This window comes from Macrobrachium nipponense, chromosome 25, assembly GCF_015104395.2.
Source record: "Macrobrachium nipponense isolate FS-2020 chromosome 25, ASM1510439v2, whole genome shotgun sequence".
In the NCBI taxonomy this organism is placed as follows: domain Eukaryota; kingdom Metazoa; phylum Arthropoda; class Malacostraca; order Decapoda; family Palaemonidae; genus Macrobrachium; species Macrobrachium nipponense.
In genome coordinates, this window is record NC_087214.1 from 65,858,684 (window position 1) to 65,873,683 (window position 15,000).

At 34.8% G+C, this 15,000-nt stretch overlaps 1 protein-coding gene across 1 annotated transcript in view; it reads left to right on the forward strand.

Annotated features, from left to right (window-relative positions):
* LOC135199100 (troponin T, skeletal muscle-like) overlaps nucleotides 1-14,768 on the forward strand; it is a 128,917-nt gene extending 114,149 nt beyond the window's left edge. Inside the window, exon 4 of the mRNA XM_064227019.1 lies at nucleotides 14,553-14,768. Coding sequence (XP_064083089.1) covers nucleotides 14,553-14,768 — 216 coding nt within the window. The remainder of the gene's footprint in view (nucleotides 1-14,552) is intronic.
* Nucleotides 14,769-15,000: the final 232 nt, after the last annotated feature.

Genomic DNA, 15,000 nt, shown 5'->3' on the forward strand with positions numbered 1-15,000 from the left:
TCCCCCTCCCTTCCCCTCAAGCCTTTCCCTCTCGAGGAAAGGGGAAAACTCCTACAGGAGTTTTCGATACCGCAGGAGACCGGATTTTCTTTGCTCTCTCTCTCTTTTTTAACTTTTTCTTTTTAAGAGCTTACAGGGTGAATGAATGAGGGGAAGGGAGGTTGGTGAGGGAGGGAGAGGGGAAGGGAGGGAAGGGGAGGGGAGGGTGACAATCATCTTTGGTTTGGGTGCAGGCAAGGAAACTATAAGGGAAGGGACTTGGGAATGGAAAAGTTTTTCTAAATAAAAAATAAATTTGAAAAAAAATCAGTCCTTCTTTATGTAATGGTCGATTTACAGAGAGAGAGAGAGAGAGAGAGAGAGAGAGAGAGAGAGAGAGAGAGAGAGTTCTCTTAAGACAATTTTATATTCACTTTACGATTCACAACCTTGCGGTAAATGCGGGAAGATCACTACGTCGAGGGTGAGTCGATCTGATCCGTCTTGTGTGTGTTTCTGCGTGTTCAGATCCAAGAAAAGGCTCAAGAAGTATTTATCAAAAAATTACTCATAACCAGAGAGCTTTATAATGGTTCGAAGAATGTAGTTTGGTTATAATACATATCAAATAATTAAGATAAAAGCATATAAATATCAAGGACGCATAAGAGTAGAAATGATTTATCGAGGACATATGATAGAACATGTAATGAATATTCACGAACAGTATAAAGGAGCATATACATAACCATGAATATTAAATAGCGCCAGTAATAAATATACAAAATATCTTGATAGTGCACATAATGAATATACAGAATTCATAGTTCCACAGACAATAGCAATAGTGAATCCATAGTTTAGTATCGAGAATGTGGTAATGAATTAATGATTAATAATATCAACTTTTTTATAATCAATAAAATTAATATCAGAAGTCATGAAATAAATCTTTAAAAATGAACAAAATAAATATATTGACTACGCTGATGGCTTAAGTGAATGCTGACCTGCCACTATTTTTGTCAACAAAAGTACAATCTCTGTCATTTGTTGCGCTACCAGACGTACGAGTATGGCTAACTTTAACCCTAAATAAAATAAAAAGTACTGAGGCTAGAGGGCTGCAATTTCGTACGTTTGATGACAGGAGGGTGGATGATCAACATACCAATTTGCAGCCCTCTAGCCTCGGTCGTTTTTAAGATCCAAGGGCGGACATGAAAAGTGCGGGTCGGACAGATAAAGTAATCTCAATAGTTTTCTTTTTCAGAATACTAAAAAGGAATTATACATTTTCCACTAAGTTTATGCGATATATATATATATATATATATATATATATATATATATATATATATATATATATATATATATATACACTTTATTTCATGTCAGGGACATATCTAGGCAATATTGAAAGTAGAGACGAATACAGTACCTATACACACCTTTAATATACGAAACAAAACGATGAAAATATTATATAATCAGCAGTTGCTGATAATACAAATGTTATAATAACGGTATTCATAATAACAACGAAATAACAGTAACAATAAAAAATAATGATAATAATAAGAGTACGATAGCATATATTATATATATGATATACATGAGTGTGTATATATATATATATATATATATATATATATATATATATATATATATATATATATATATATATATAGAGAGAGAGAGAGATGAGAGAGAGAGAGAGAGAGAGAATCTAGCTAGCGACGTGATTCCAAAACACCCGGAGCCCACATAAATAAGACTTATCCTTTTCACTCTAATTCCGATTTATATGAAACCTTAAGCAATGATCCCCAAAGCTCTTTAAGGGATCACGGAGTCCTCCTTTTTGCCAACGGGATTCTTTCTTCTCTTTTTTTTTTTCTACGCGTCACTGGCGGGTGCGTGTTTAAGCAGCACACACAAACACACAAACACAGAGTGTGGGACTCTCTTCTTCTTTGACTTATGCCTAACGAGAAGTTTTTTGAAATTTATTTATTTATTTATTCTTACATTTTAAAATGATTTCGCAACGGTAGTAGCCAAAGTGTATAGACTTAATAACTCGTTTTATCTATCTATTTATTTATTTTGTTTTTTTGAAACCAGCACATTGGTGTAACATCGACAATGTTACTGACACTTTTTTTTTTTTTTTTACAAACTGGTGTCATAACGGAAACGGTACTGACAATAGTTTTCCTTTTTTTAAAAAATTGGTGTCACATCGACAATGGTACTGACACTAGTGTTATTATTTTATTTATTTATTTATTTATTTTGACAAACTGGTGTCATAACGGAAACGTATTGACACTAGTTTTCCTATTTTTTTTTTAAATTTGTGTCACAAAAGCAATAGTATTGAGAACATTTTTTTCTTTTTAGCACAATGGTGTCACAATAACAGGAGTACTGACACCAGTTTTTTTTTTTAAACGACACATTGGTGTCACATCAACAACGGTACTGACAACAGTTTTCTTAACCCATTGGTGTCACATTGGCAACGATACTGACACCAATTTTCTTAACCCATTGGTATCACATCGACGATGGTATGACACCAATTTTCTTAACCCATTGGTATCACATCGACGATGGTATGACACCAATTTTCTTAACCCATTGGTATCACATCGACGATGGTATGACACCAGTTTTCTTAACCCATTGGTGTCACTTCGACAATGATACTGACACCAAATTTCTTAGCCCATTGGTGTCACATTGACAACGATACTGACACCAGATTTCTTAACCCATTGGTGTCACAACAGCAATAGGACTGACACCAGTTTTTTCTTTTTTGTACTGTACACTGGCATTACAACAGCAGTGTTTTGACACCACATGGTTTCCTGACACTGGTGTCAAAACACCAGTAATCTTACTAGGTTTCTTTCATCTTTTGTTTTCCTTTTTGATAAGACACTGGTGGTGTCGAGTAGAAAAAGTCTTGATACTTTTTAGCTTACTCGGGGAGTAAGCCTACAAACTACTTTGTCGTTGCTGTCGTTGTTGGGGGCGGGGGTTAGGAAAGGTCTATGGAAGTCTATAAATGTCTGAAAAGGTGTATCGCGTCGGGTTAAAGATACAGGAATTTTAGGATAGGACGTTTATGATTTATTTATCGGAATGAAAATATATAAAATAAATAACGCGCATGTCAAACAACACAGAAAAATTATCTCTATTAAAATATAGCGTGTTTATTTTAATTTTTCGTTGGTGAAACAACGCTCTATTTGACTGGAGATTTTAGCAGGTTTTAATTTACACTAAGTCAGGAATATAATGTCTACAACTTATGCGTGAGGGGAAACGCTTGCACGCGTCGCGAGTAAGCTGGAGGTCGGATCACGCCTTGTTTTCTTTAACTATATACAGGCGCCACAAAAATGATGGTTTTCATACAGCTATTGATTTTGACTGAATAAAGTTTTGGTAAAACAATACGATTAATTTTGATTTTTTTTTTTTTGCCATACAATACGACCCATTCTCGATGTCACCACAGCGATGTGAAGAACAAATTATTATTATTATTATTATTATTATTATTACAACATCTAACAAATTCCTGCGCTTCTGTGCGTACCTCACAAAGCAGCCACCGTGCTGGCATAAGGCCAGTTCAAACTTAAAAAAAAATAAATAAATAAATAAATAAACCACCACTGCAACAGGACTTGCGTCTCATAACTAATTATTAAAATTTTCCCAAAAATTTCCACACATTGAAATGTCGACCTAGAAGCTTGGTTCCCCCCCTTGAACCCCCGCCCCCCTCCCCCTCCCACCCCCTCCCACTCCCCACCCACCCCCACCACCACCACCGAGGCATCGTCGCGCGTCACCTTTGAGTTTTCAATGAAAGAAGGTGGCGGGGAAAAAAAACAAAAAAAAATAAATGAATAAATGAAAAAAAAAAAAAGTATCCATGTGACACGCGATAGGGGAGCGTTTCTTCCATTGCATCTCCCGGTTGCGATAATGTCTGGCAAATGAACGAACGTGCGTCACTTGCACTTACAAATGAAAGGGACAAGCCTGAAACAGTCTCCCTTTTTTTGGGGGGGGGCTATTATATAACGTTACCAGATACCACGAGCACACACACACACACACACACACACGCGCGCGCGCTGAACAAGACTGGTAAAAAGCAAAATACACTGACACATACACACTCACTGAACAAAAATGGTAAAAATAAAATTCACGCACACACACACAGGGTACACACATTCAACAAGACTAATACATACACACAAATAACAATGAACAAGACTGGTAAAAAACAAAATTACAAAATACACGCACACACACACACACACGTGTACACACACTCAACAAGCTGGTAAAAACAAAATATACACACACATACACTGAACAAGACAGGTAAAAAACAAAATATATACACACACTCACACAAAACTGAACAAGACTGGCAAAAAGCAAAATACACTGACACACACACACATACACTGAACAAAAATGGTAAAAAGCAAAATACACTGACACACACACACACACACACACACAAACTGAACAAGACCGGCAAAAAGCAAAATACATACACACACACACACACATACACTTACTTGCCAAAAGGAAAAAAAAAAGTTTTTTCTTTAGTTTTCCGGTTTTTCTTCATAATGATTCCGGCTGGCGGTGTTTCTCACGACATTCACTTTCTGAACGAAAAAATGTGACAAAGTTGACCGTAGTTTTTTCATTTTGATTCGTATGACATCGAACTGTCTGACTGATGTGGGAGATGAAAGTGTCATAGAAAAAGAAAAAAATATGTAAAATTAAATTATATTCTTTAAGACTAAAATTGCAACTTATTCATCTCAAGGACTCATTATTTAACATTCAACTTCTAATTGGTAATGAGATACCAGTTGAAAAAAAGTTAACAAAATATTTTTTACCAAGAAATAGGTTAATTTATTATGTTTTATAATGAATTTTTATGAATCTAGTAGAGAGATTTTCCGCCTGTTCGTAGTTCATTTGTATGAAGAGACTTTATTTTTTTATGGTATGGCACCTCGCAAAAAATAATAATAATAATAAAATGAATGAACAAACGAACAAATAAAATAAAATGAAATAAACCTCCCCCTAATTCTTTGTAAAATTATCAATAAACAAATAAATAAAAAAAATAGTCTCTTCATACAAATGAACTACGAAAAGGCAGAAAATCTTTCTAAACTAGATTCATAAAAAATTCATTATAAAACATAATAAATTAACCTTATTTCTTGGTAAAAAATTTTGTATAACTTTTTTTCAACTGGTATCTCATTACCAATTAGAAGTTGCATGTTAAATAATGAGTCCTTTAATCTTTAATAACATAATTTAATTACATAATATTTTTCTTATTTTAAAGAAGATTTAATTTTCGATAATAAAATCTAATTTTAAATAATTATTTTATTCTTAAATGATAAAACTTAATTCTAAATATTTTCAATTTTAAATAAGATTTAATTCTAAATAAGATTTAATTTTAAATAATAAGAAATAATTTTCAATAATAAAATCTAATTTTAAATAATGATTTTATTCTTAAACAATAAAATTTAGATCTAAATATTTTTAGTTTTAATTAAGATTTAATTTTAAATAATAAAATTAAATTTCAAGCAATAATTTTAATCTTAGAAAATAATTTAAATTTGAATAACAATTTCAAATTTGAATAATAAGATTTAATTTTAAATAATAAAATTCAATTTTAAAATCATTCTTACCTCAAATAATAAATTTCAATTTCAAATAATAATTTCAATTTCAACTAATGAAATTTATAATTTTTAGATAAGATTCAATTGAAGTCTCATGCCAAGCACTCAAGGGGCACTCAAGGGCCACTCAGAGCGTTGGATTGGTTGGTCAGCAAGAGAAAAGGAACCCGAAAATAAGGGCAAATGAACCAGACAGACCTAAAGATGGAACTGGGAGGAAAACCAAGTCAGAGAGGTTGGACAGCAAGGTTGAATAAAAGGCCAGAAAATGGGTGCAGGTAAGAGGCGAAGGGAAGCTGTAAATAAGTTTTGTCTTACGATTTATATATATATATATATATATATATATATATATATATATATATATATATATATATATATATATATATGTATAATGCATATATATATATATATATATATATATATATATAATATATATTCTCTCGCAGTGCAATTCCATTCTAAGGGAAAAAGTCAGAAAAGGTCAGTCTCTCTCTCTCTCTATCTCTCCTCTCTCTCTAACTCTCTCTCTCTCTCTCTCGTTACTAGGAATTCAACTATTTTTAACCTTTTCCACCATCAACAACAAAAATAATAATAATAATAATAGAAAAATGATTTATGTATTTCACGATAGAATACCATCATATTTCTTCGGCTACCAAAAAAAACTTGCAACAGCAAATGTTGAACCGGGACACTAACGCGAAATCCTAAGGCAATTTCTTGCAATTTCCCAAACGTCAAAAATTGTATATTTTTTAATTTATTTATTATTTATTTATTAGTTTTTTGGCTGTCCTTATTTTTTTAGGTGAAGGGGAGGGTCGATTTACTTATATGTTTTGTGCTGTTCTAATTCTTTTTAGGGGGAGAGAAGGATCGATTTTATTATATATTTTTTTTTTCTTTTTGCTGTCTATTATATTTTTCTGGTTGGGGGAGAGGGTGAATTGGACAATGCAATCCATTCATCCATTTTGCATCCTGAGAGAAAATAAATCTGTTGGATCATATTGTGGCCTTTTCTGAAATGGTATACCCTGAATAGTTTTGCATAGGGGTTAAAAAAAAAAAAAAGTGTAACTGCATGAAAGGGGGTTTTGGAAAAGGTTGGAAATGGAGCAGAGTGCCAGACATTGCATTGATTTGGTTGGGAATTCATTGCTTACACAGACGCCACAGTTATTCAGTGCTTTTTGGCGGAATTACACAGATATTCAACGCCCTTGGTGACATTCACTTCTTAAATAAACGCCACATTTATTCAATGATTCTGGTGAAATTTATTTCTGAGATAAATGCCATATTTATTTAGTGCTTTTGGTAGAATTCATTTCTTAAATAAATGCCACAATTATTCAATGCTCTTGGTGGAATTCATTATTTAAGGAAATGCCACAATTATTTAATGATTCAGGTGGAATTTATTTCTTAAATAAATGCCACAATTATTCAAGTGCTCTTGGTGGAATTCACTTCTTAAATAAATACCACATTGTTGACTATTTAGGAAAATAATCTGAGAGTGAATTCCTACTGGGAATAAAAAAAAAAGATGAATAAATATTATAGATAGTTAAGATCTAATCTGAACACGATACAAGAATGTGAATGAAAAAAATAATTTAGCAAAGAAACAAGATGAAATAAATTCAATTCTAAAAAACAAATTAATTCATGGGATAAATTCTTAAGCAATTTTCGAAAAGGGGGGGTGGGCGGTTGGGGCCCATAATAATAATCAGAAACGAAATTGACGAGACGAAAATTAATTTTTCGAGTGACAGCTGCCAGCTGTGCGATAATGGTGAGCAAAAACGAAATAAGTATAAGTGTGTGTATATAGATATATATATATATATATATATATATATATATATATATATATATATATATATATATATATATATTAATCTTACGAAACAAAATTATATATTAGATTATTATTGTTTTCTCTAAAAAATTTTCTTTTTATTATGACAAAAATTTTTTTTCTTACAAGTATATCTCTGCTTTTTAGATAGTATTATACTAATATATATATATATATATATATATATATATATATATATATATAATATATATATAAAATCTTACGAAACAAATTATATATTTTTAAGATTATTATTGTTTTCTCTTCAAAAAAAATTTTTATTAAGAAAAATTATTTTTTTCTTAGAAAAACAACTAATATTTATACAAATTTATATATATAAAACCTTTTTCTCTTTGTCCTTATTTTTTTTTCTTCTTAAAAATGTAGACGGGGGCGGCATCGGCTGAGTTAGCAACACCACCATTACCTTCTTCTCCTCCTCCACCCCCTTCCCGCCCCCCACCCACTCCCCTCTCTACCTCCAACCCCCCGAAAAAAAAAGTGGTCTTTCAAAAAACTATTTTCTCATTACGTCCTGATCATCCACACCATCCACCCACCCACCACCCCTTCCTTTCTTCTTGGCCCTGTATCGTGTGTCCAGAAGGGTCTTAAGCAGCACTTCCCAAATTCCCCCCCCTAACCCCGTCACCCCCCCCCCATCCCCCCGCGTGGTCCTTGCGGCCTCTAAACCGAAGGGCGAAGATCGTCTTCTTTGACAATAACATTCCACCTGGAGTCGCCTCTCCTTCTTTTTCAACTTTGATTAAATGTTGATTGAAGCGGCCTCTCTTGCTGGGGATTGGGTGGGGAAGGGGGTAAAGGTTGGGAGGGGGGCAGGGGGAGTAAAGGAAAGGAGAAGCGGCGGGGTCAATTGGAGAGGAGGAAAGAAGTGGAGGAGGAGGAGGAGAATGAGGAGGAACAAGGAAGGAAGGAAGAAGAAGGGAAAGAAGAAGACAGGGGGGAGGGGGTTAGTAGGGTAGTGGGAGTAAGGAAACGAGAAGGAATGGGGAGGAGGAGGAGGAGGAGGGGAAACAAAAAGGAAGAAGAAGAAGGAGGAAGAAGGAAAGGGGTAGGGGGTTAGAGGGGTAGGGGGAGTAAGTAAAGGAGAAGCGTCGGGGTGTCAACTGGAGGAGGAGGAAGAGTAGGAAGAGGAGGAGAATGAGGAGGAACAAGGAAGGAAGGAAGGAAGGAAGACCTATCCTTCGAGCCTTGTTTATTTTCCCTTTGGACACAGAAGGACTTTTTAATGTCTTCTTCTCTCTCTCTCTCTCTTCTTTTCTCTCTCTCGGTTACCCGCCCTTTCCAGCGACATCCCCCCCCCACCACCATTAAACCCCACCCCCACCCCCATCCCCCCTACTGCCCCTACCTCTTCTATTGCGTCACTTCATAACTACACCATCCGCCCGCCCCCATGAGTCCCCCAAAACTCCCTCATTCCCATCCATTCCCATTCCTGAGTCCTGACTGATTTCTCGTTTAGGGTCCTTTTCTTCTCCTTCTTCTTCTTCTTCTCCTTCTCTCTCTCTCTCTCTCTCTCTCTCCTCCAGACAAACGACGACTTTCAGGGTTGTGAAGTGTCTTGACTCCAACAGACTGCGATTTCGCTGGTAAGAGCTCTCAAATTAATACGAGAGAGAGAGAGAGAGAGAGAGAGAGAGAGAGAGAGAGGACAACAGTACGTGTAATATATATATGTATATATATGTATAGGAAGAGGTATTATATGTAGTTTGCAAAATTCTGCCTAATTTTGACAAGATTTCTATACAACAGAATCATACATCTTCGGTGATTTTTTTTTTCTCTCTCTCTCTCTCTTTCTGTTTCTCTCTCTCCCACCAAAAGCAACTCCTCCGCTCTCTCAATTTCGTGGATTCATACAGATGACTTATTGATTGTTTGACCAAGACAAGTTTTGATTGCTCTCTCTCTCTCTCTTCTCTCTCTCTCTTCTTCTTCTTCTTCTTCTTCTTCTTCTTCTTCTTTGTCGTGCATTGAGCAGTCTCGTGTGCTTGCTAACCCACGGAATGCTGTTGGACGAGATCTCGAGAGATGATTGAAGAAGTCAGAAGTGAATGTGATTGCACACAGGTGGTTCTTGTCTCTCTCTCTCTCCTTAAAGCACGAACCAAGAGGATCCGAAGACGCGAACTGATATGAATATGATGATAAAACCACTGAGGGCTTATGGCTCTTTTTAATTTCTCTCTCTCTCTCTCTCTCTCTCTCTCTCTCTCTCTTTACTTCTGCCATTTCTTCTTTGTTCTTTGCTTCCACTGCGTCTCTCCATTATCATCACACGTTCTTCCTGTCCACCTGCCCAGGCCCGAGGTTAAACGCTAATAGAAAAGGGGAATGAAGAGAAAATATAGGGACAAGATTACGGAAACCGGGGAAAACGGAAATGGCGAGAGAATTCCGAAGCCTCTCCACTTTACTCATTTCTTATCAAGTATTTTTTGGGTCAGTTTTGTCTCCATCTCTATTTTTTTTTTTTTTTTGTTTTTTTTTTTTTTTTTTTACCATTACTATTGGATCTTATTCGTCTTTCCAGTTCTTTCTTTACCTCCTCCCTTCTTTCTCTCTCCGTTATTTAATCACCTGTTTACTTTACGTTGCGCCAATTCCAATCTTCTTAAACTTTCCTGTTGTCTTCACATATTCCTTCATTCACTTCTCTCTTCCTCGCATTTTTTTTGTTTTCATTGTCCACCTCTTCCTTCACTTTCATACTTATACTGCATTTCATTTATGCATGTTACCTTTTCATCCATTCCTTTATCTCCTTCTTTCCTCCTCTCTGCCCCTCCTATCATTCACTCCTTTCCCTCCACGATTCCATTCCAGTATATCCCCATTCCAGTATATTCCCTCCATCATTTTTGTTTCTTATCTTTCTATTGTAGGTCCATCCATTCCTTGCCTTTTTATTTTCCTTCCACGCCCCTTCCCACCTTCCTCTCCCAACCCAACCAACCACCACCACCACCTCTCTCTCTCTCTCTCTCTCTCTCTCTCTCTCTCTCTCTCTCTCTCTCCACTTCTGAATGGATTCCAGTCTTGTATCAATATTGAGACGCATGATGGCGCTGGTATTACTCGTCTCCAGAAGTCAGTTTGTTTTGGAAAGACATCCCACTCTCTCTCTCTCTCTCTCTCTCTCTCTCTCTCTCTCTCTCAAGTGGGGAGATTCTTCTGACAAGTGTATATGTACACAGACACCCGACTACACATGTGAAACAGGCGTAATACAGAGCTTGAATCTAAATGTGTATGTATTACTTTCTGCTTGAATGTTTGATTATTCACAAGCACATGTTTAACAGTTGTGGAAGGCAGTAGATATATACAGGTGTGTGTTTTAAGGTGTGTGTAAGTGTGGTAGAAGTGTATTATGTTCTAAAGTGTATGGAAGTGTTGCATAAGTGTATTACGTTCTAAAGTGTGTGTGTATATATATATATATATATATATATATATATATATATATATATATATATGCAAGAATGTTCGCATAATACAACTGCATAAATCCAGAGTAAAATAAACACTGTGCATGCAGAAGGAGAAAATGTGCATATAGTTACTAATGAGATGCAGCGTGCATTTACAGTAAAACAAACATTGCACACAAACGATTGCATATACCACTGCAGTAATGCATATTATGAGTTTACAAGTTTACAATCTTAACCGGCCACCTTTTATGTCAAAAACATTGAAAATTCGGTCAGTTTTTCAACAGATGGTTAATGCCAGACGTAAAAACGAATTGGCAACTATTACCTCACTCTCGTTCTACCAGTGGAATCACGACTTGAACTTGTGTAAAACACCTTCAGAATTCTATAGAACGTACCTACGTACACCTATCACAGAATTTCACGTCATAATTATCGGAAGCTTGGCTAGTCAACTATATTGTTAGATTTTCGTTGAGACAATTGTATTACTCAACGAAAACAATTTATTTTGGGATAGGAAGGTTATTCAATTTTTAAAATATCTTTTCACTGATTAGGATGACCATACATTAAAAATACGATGACATAGCGAGGAGTGGAGAATTAATCTAAAGTGCACATGAAAGCAAATACTAAATGAAGATAATTAATAAATAAACGCGCATTTGCATTTTTTAAAAATAAGTATAGGAAAAAAGTTCATTTGCACAAGAGGAGACATTAGTATTATGCTGATGACTAAAAGAGCTATGCATTATTATTATTATAAATTACTAACTTCCACTACTATCTTCACAGTTTTAATTTCTTGAGTTAGTGCGTCCTACTCAGCATGTCCTTTCCGATGAGGTGACGAGATTATACGTTGTACATGACATTCGTTGTTCTTTTAATTGCTAAACGACAGTGCGCTCTATGCGACACAAACAATATCTCATTTATAAATAATTATACAAATAATGTGGATATTAGAGATCTCTGTACAATAAAGGCATTAATTCTGCCCTGAAATGTACTGCTCCTTTTTCAGAGTAAATCTGGCTTTACCTATTTTTTTTCTTGTGTTGCATAGCTATTCATTTACTTAAAAACTTATTTAGTAATATTCGTTTGTCGCGTACACGGGGAGTAAGCCTACAAACTACTTTTGTTGTTGTTGTTGTTATTGTTGTTCCTGGCGGTGGGGGGCGGTGGGGCGGTGGTTATGGATGAGGCTAAAAATGTCTGAAAAAGGCGTTTCGCGTTAAGATAAAAAGGCAGGTACTTTAGGACAGGATATTTATGATTTATTTATTAAAATGAAAATGTAAAAAAATAAATAATGTGCATGTTAAACGGTACAGAACAATTGTTTTTGATGAATTATAGCTTATTTATCTTAATTTTCGTTGGTGAAACAACGCTCTATTTGATCGTAGACTTTGGCACGCGCCCCGAGTAAGCTGGAGGTCGGATCACGCCTTGTTTAATCATGCATTCTGTTCTGTGGAAACTTGCTATCTTAGTATTAATAACAATAATAATAATAATAGCGAAAAAGCCTTGTTTTATCATAACACGCATTCTGTTCCGTGGAAACTTGTTATTTTGGTATAACTAACAATAACAATGATAATAACAATAATAATAATAATAATAATAATAATAGCGGTAAATAAGTAACTAGAACCAAGAAATTAAGTAAACACCTTTTTCGAGATGTACTTTAAGTACTGAGTGACAGTCTTCATCTATTAAAAAACGTAGGAGGTTATAACCCCAAAAACCTCTCACCAAAACCCACTTTTCCCTTCCTTAAGACAGCCTATCAAGCTTAGCTGTGAGACAGACAGACAGACGCACACACACACACACACACACACGTACACAAGGTCTGAAGACCAGAAACCATAAGCCCAGTGACTGTGTAAGACGACTGAGAGAGCGCTCTTTATCTCATCATCCTGCAAGCATTTCAAAGACACGCCCCCTTCTTGGGACTTGCTTGAGAGCACTATATAACATCTCGAGAGCTTCCTCGAGTGGTTTCTGAGAAAAGGAACGGGGGGGGGGGGGGGGTGGCAGGGGGAAGGAGGGGAAGGGCTTAAGTGGACGCCTTCTCTTCCACCAACACAAGCATCGCCCTGTGAAGGGGGTCCTCAAGGGCCGGAGGAACCTTCATTACGAAAATACGATTGGAGTGTAACGCGAAGTTTAATGTGTCTAAACATGACGATGAAAAAGCTTTTAGGCGGTTCCTCTTAGCGCCCCCAACCTCTCCTCTCTCTCTCTCTCTCTCTCTCTCATCTCTCTCTCTCTCTCTCTCTCCGGGCTAAATATATCCTGTCCTTCAAGAGCACCTCCTCTCCTATAAGTGGCAATAGCAAGATTTATTTATGATATATACTCTTTCGTCATCACCGTCAAGGTCCTTGGTGTCATCATGACTGAAACGTTTCAAAAATGGTTTGTTGAAGAATGTTAAATGATAGAATTTACAGCTTTTTTTTAATTTCTTAACCTTTATCTAATTTGTTGATTTATCTGTTTTTATTTTTCTAATAACTCAGTTTCTTCTCTGTGTATTTCCTCTTTAGCTTGTGTTTATTTCTTTCGAATGAACGCCTTAACATTCTTTGAATGTAATATTCTATGACGCAATAAAAACAATACTGAAATGATATATAATATATTTAATATTATTATTCAATATTATATTATTAGGTATTACTATTTATTATATTATATTATATTATTTTATTATTATTACTTAATATATTTCTTTACTGTAAATAATAATAAACATAATAATAATAATAATAATATAATAATAATAATAATATAATAATAATAATGATAATAATAATTATTTAATATTATTATTATTAATTATTATTAAATATTTATTATTTATTATTGATTATTAACAATTATACATTATTATTATTATTACTTTCCATTATTTCATTATCATCTTAAATTAAGAAACACAGCAAAACATAAAAAACAAAGAACGCATAAAAAAAAAATGCCCGTAAATAAATTCTTCAACTATAAAACCCGACCTGACTATATAAATAAACATAGAAGACTCAATGTAAACTGTAAAAAGAAAGAGAGAGAAAAAAAAAAACAGCTACGACCCAACCAGCCTTTGGGTAAACAAAGGCGCGCTCGCCCGGCCGCAAAAAAAAATAAAAAAAGCAAACCATTAATAGAATGAATGCAGTAGAATAAAAGACAAAAAACAAAGATGTAATAAAGAATAAAAATGGTTTAGACACCTCTTGTGATAGAAGAGAGAGAGAGAGAGAGAGAGAGAGAGAGAGAGAGATGCAAAAAAATAAATAAAAATAGACTCGAAACAACAACAAAATAAATGATATAAAATGAATAAATAAAAATAGATGATATAAAATAGAATAAAAATTGCCAGAAATGAGTTCAATAGGTTAATAGAAGACGAAGGTGAGAGATAGAGAAGAAGAAGACGAAGAAGAAAGAAAAGAAGAAGGAGAAGAAGGGAATCAAGAGGAATATGAAGAAGAAGAGGAACAAGAAGAGGAAGAAGGAGAAGACGAAGAAGAGGTTGAGAAAGAGGAAAAAAACGAAAATAAGAAGATAAGAGGAAAAACAAGAGGAGAAGAGAAAGAAGACGAGAAGAGGTTGAGATGAGGACGAAAATAAGAAGATGAAGATGAGGACGAAGGAGAACAAGAACAAAAAGAAGAAGAAGAAGAACAGGATGAGAAAGAAGAAGAAAACGAAGAAGAGGAGGATGAGGAAGAGGAAAATGGCGAAAATAAGAAGATGAAGAGGACGAAGAAGAAGAAGAAGAAGGGATGAGAGGAAAGAAAGAAGAATCAAGAAGACAAGAATTAAGACGACGAAGAAGATGATGGATGAG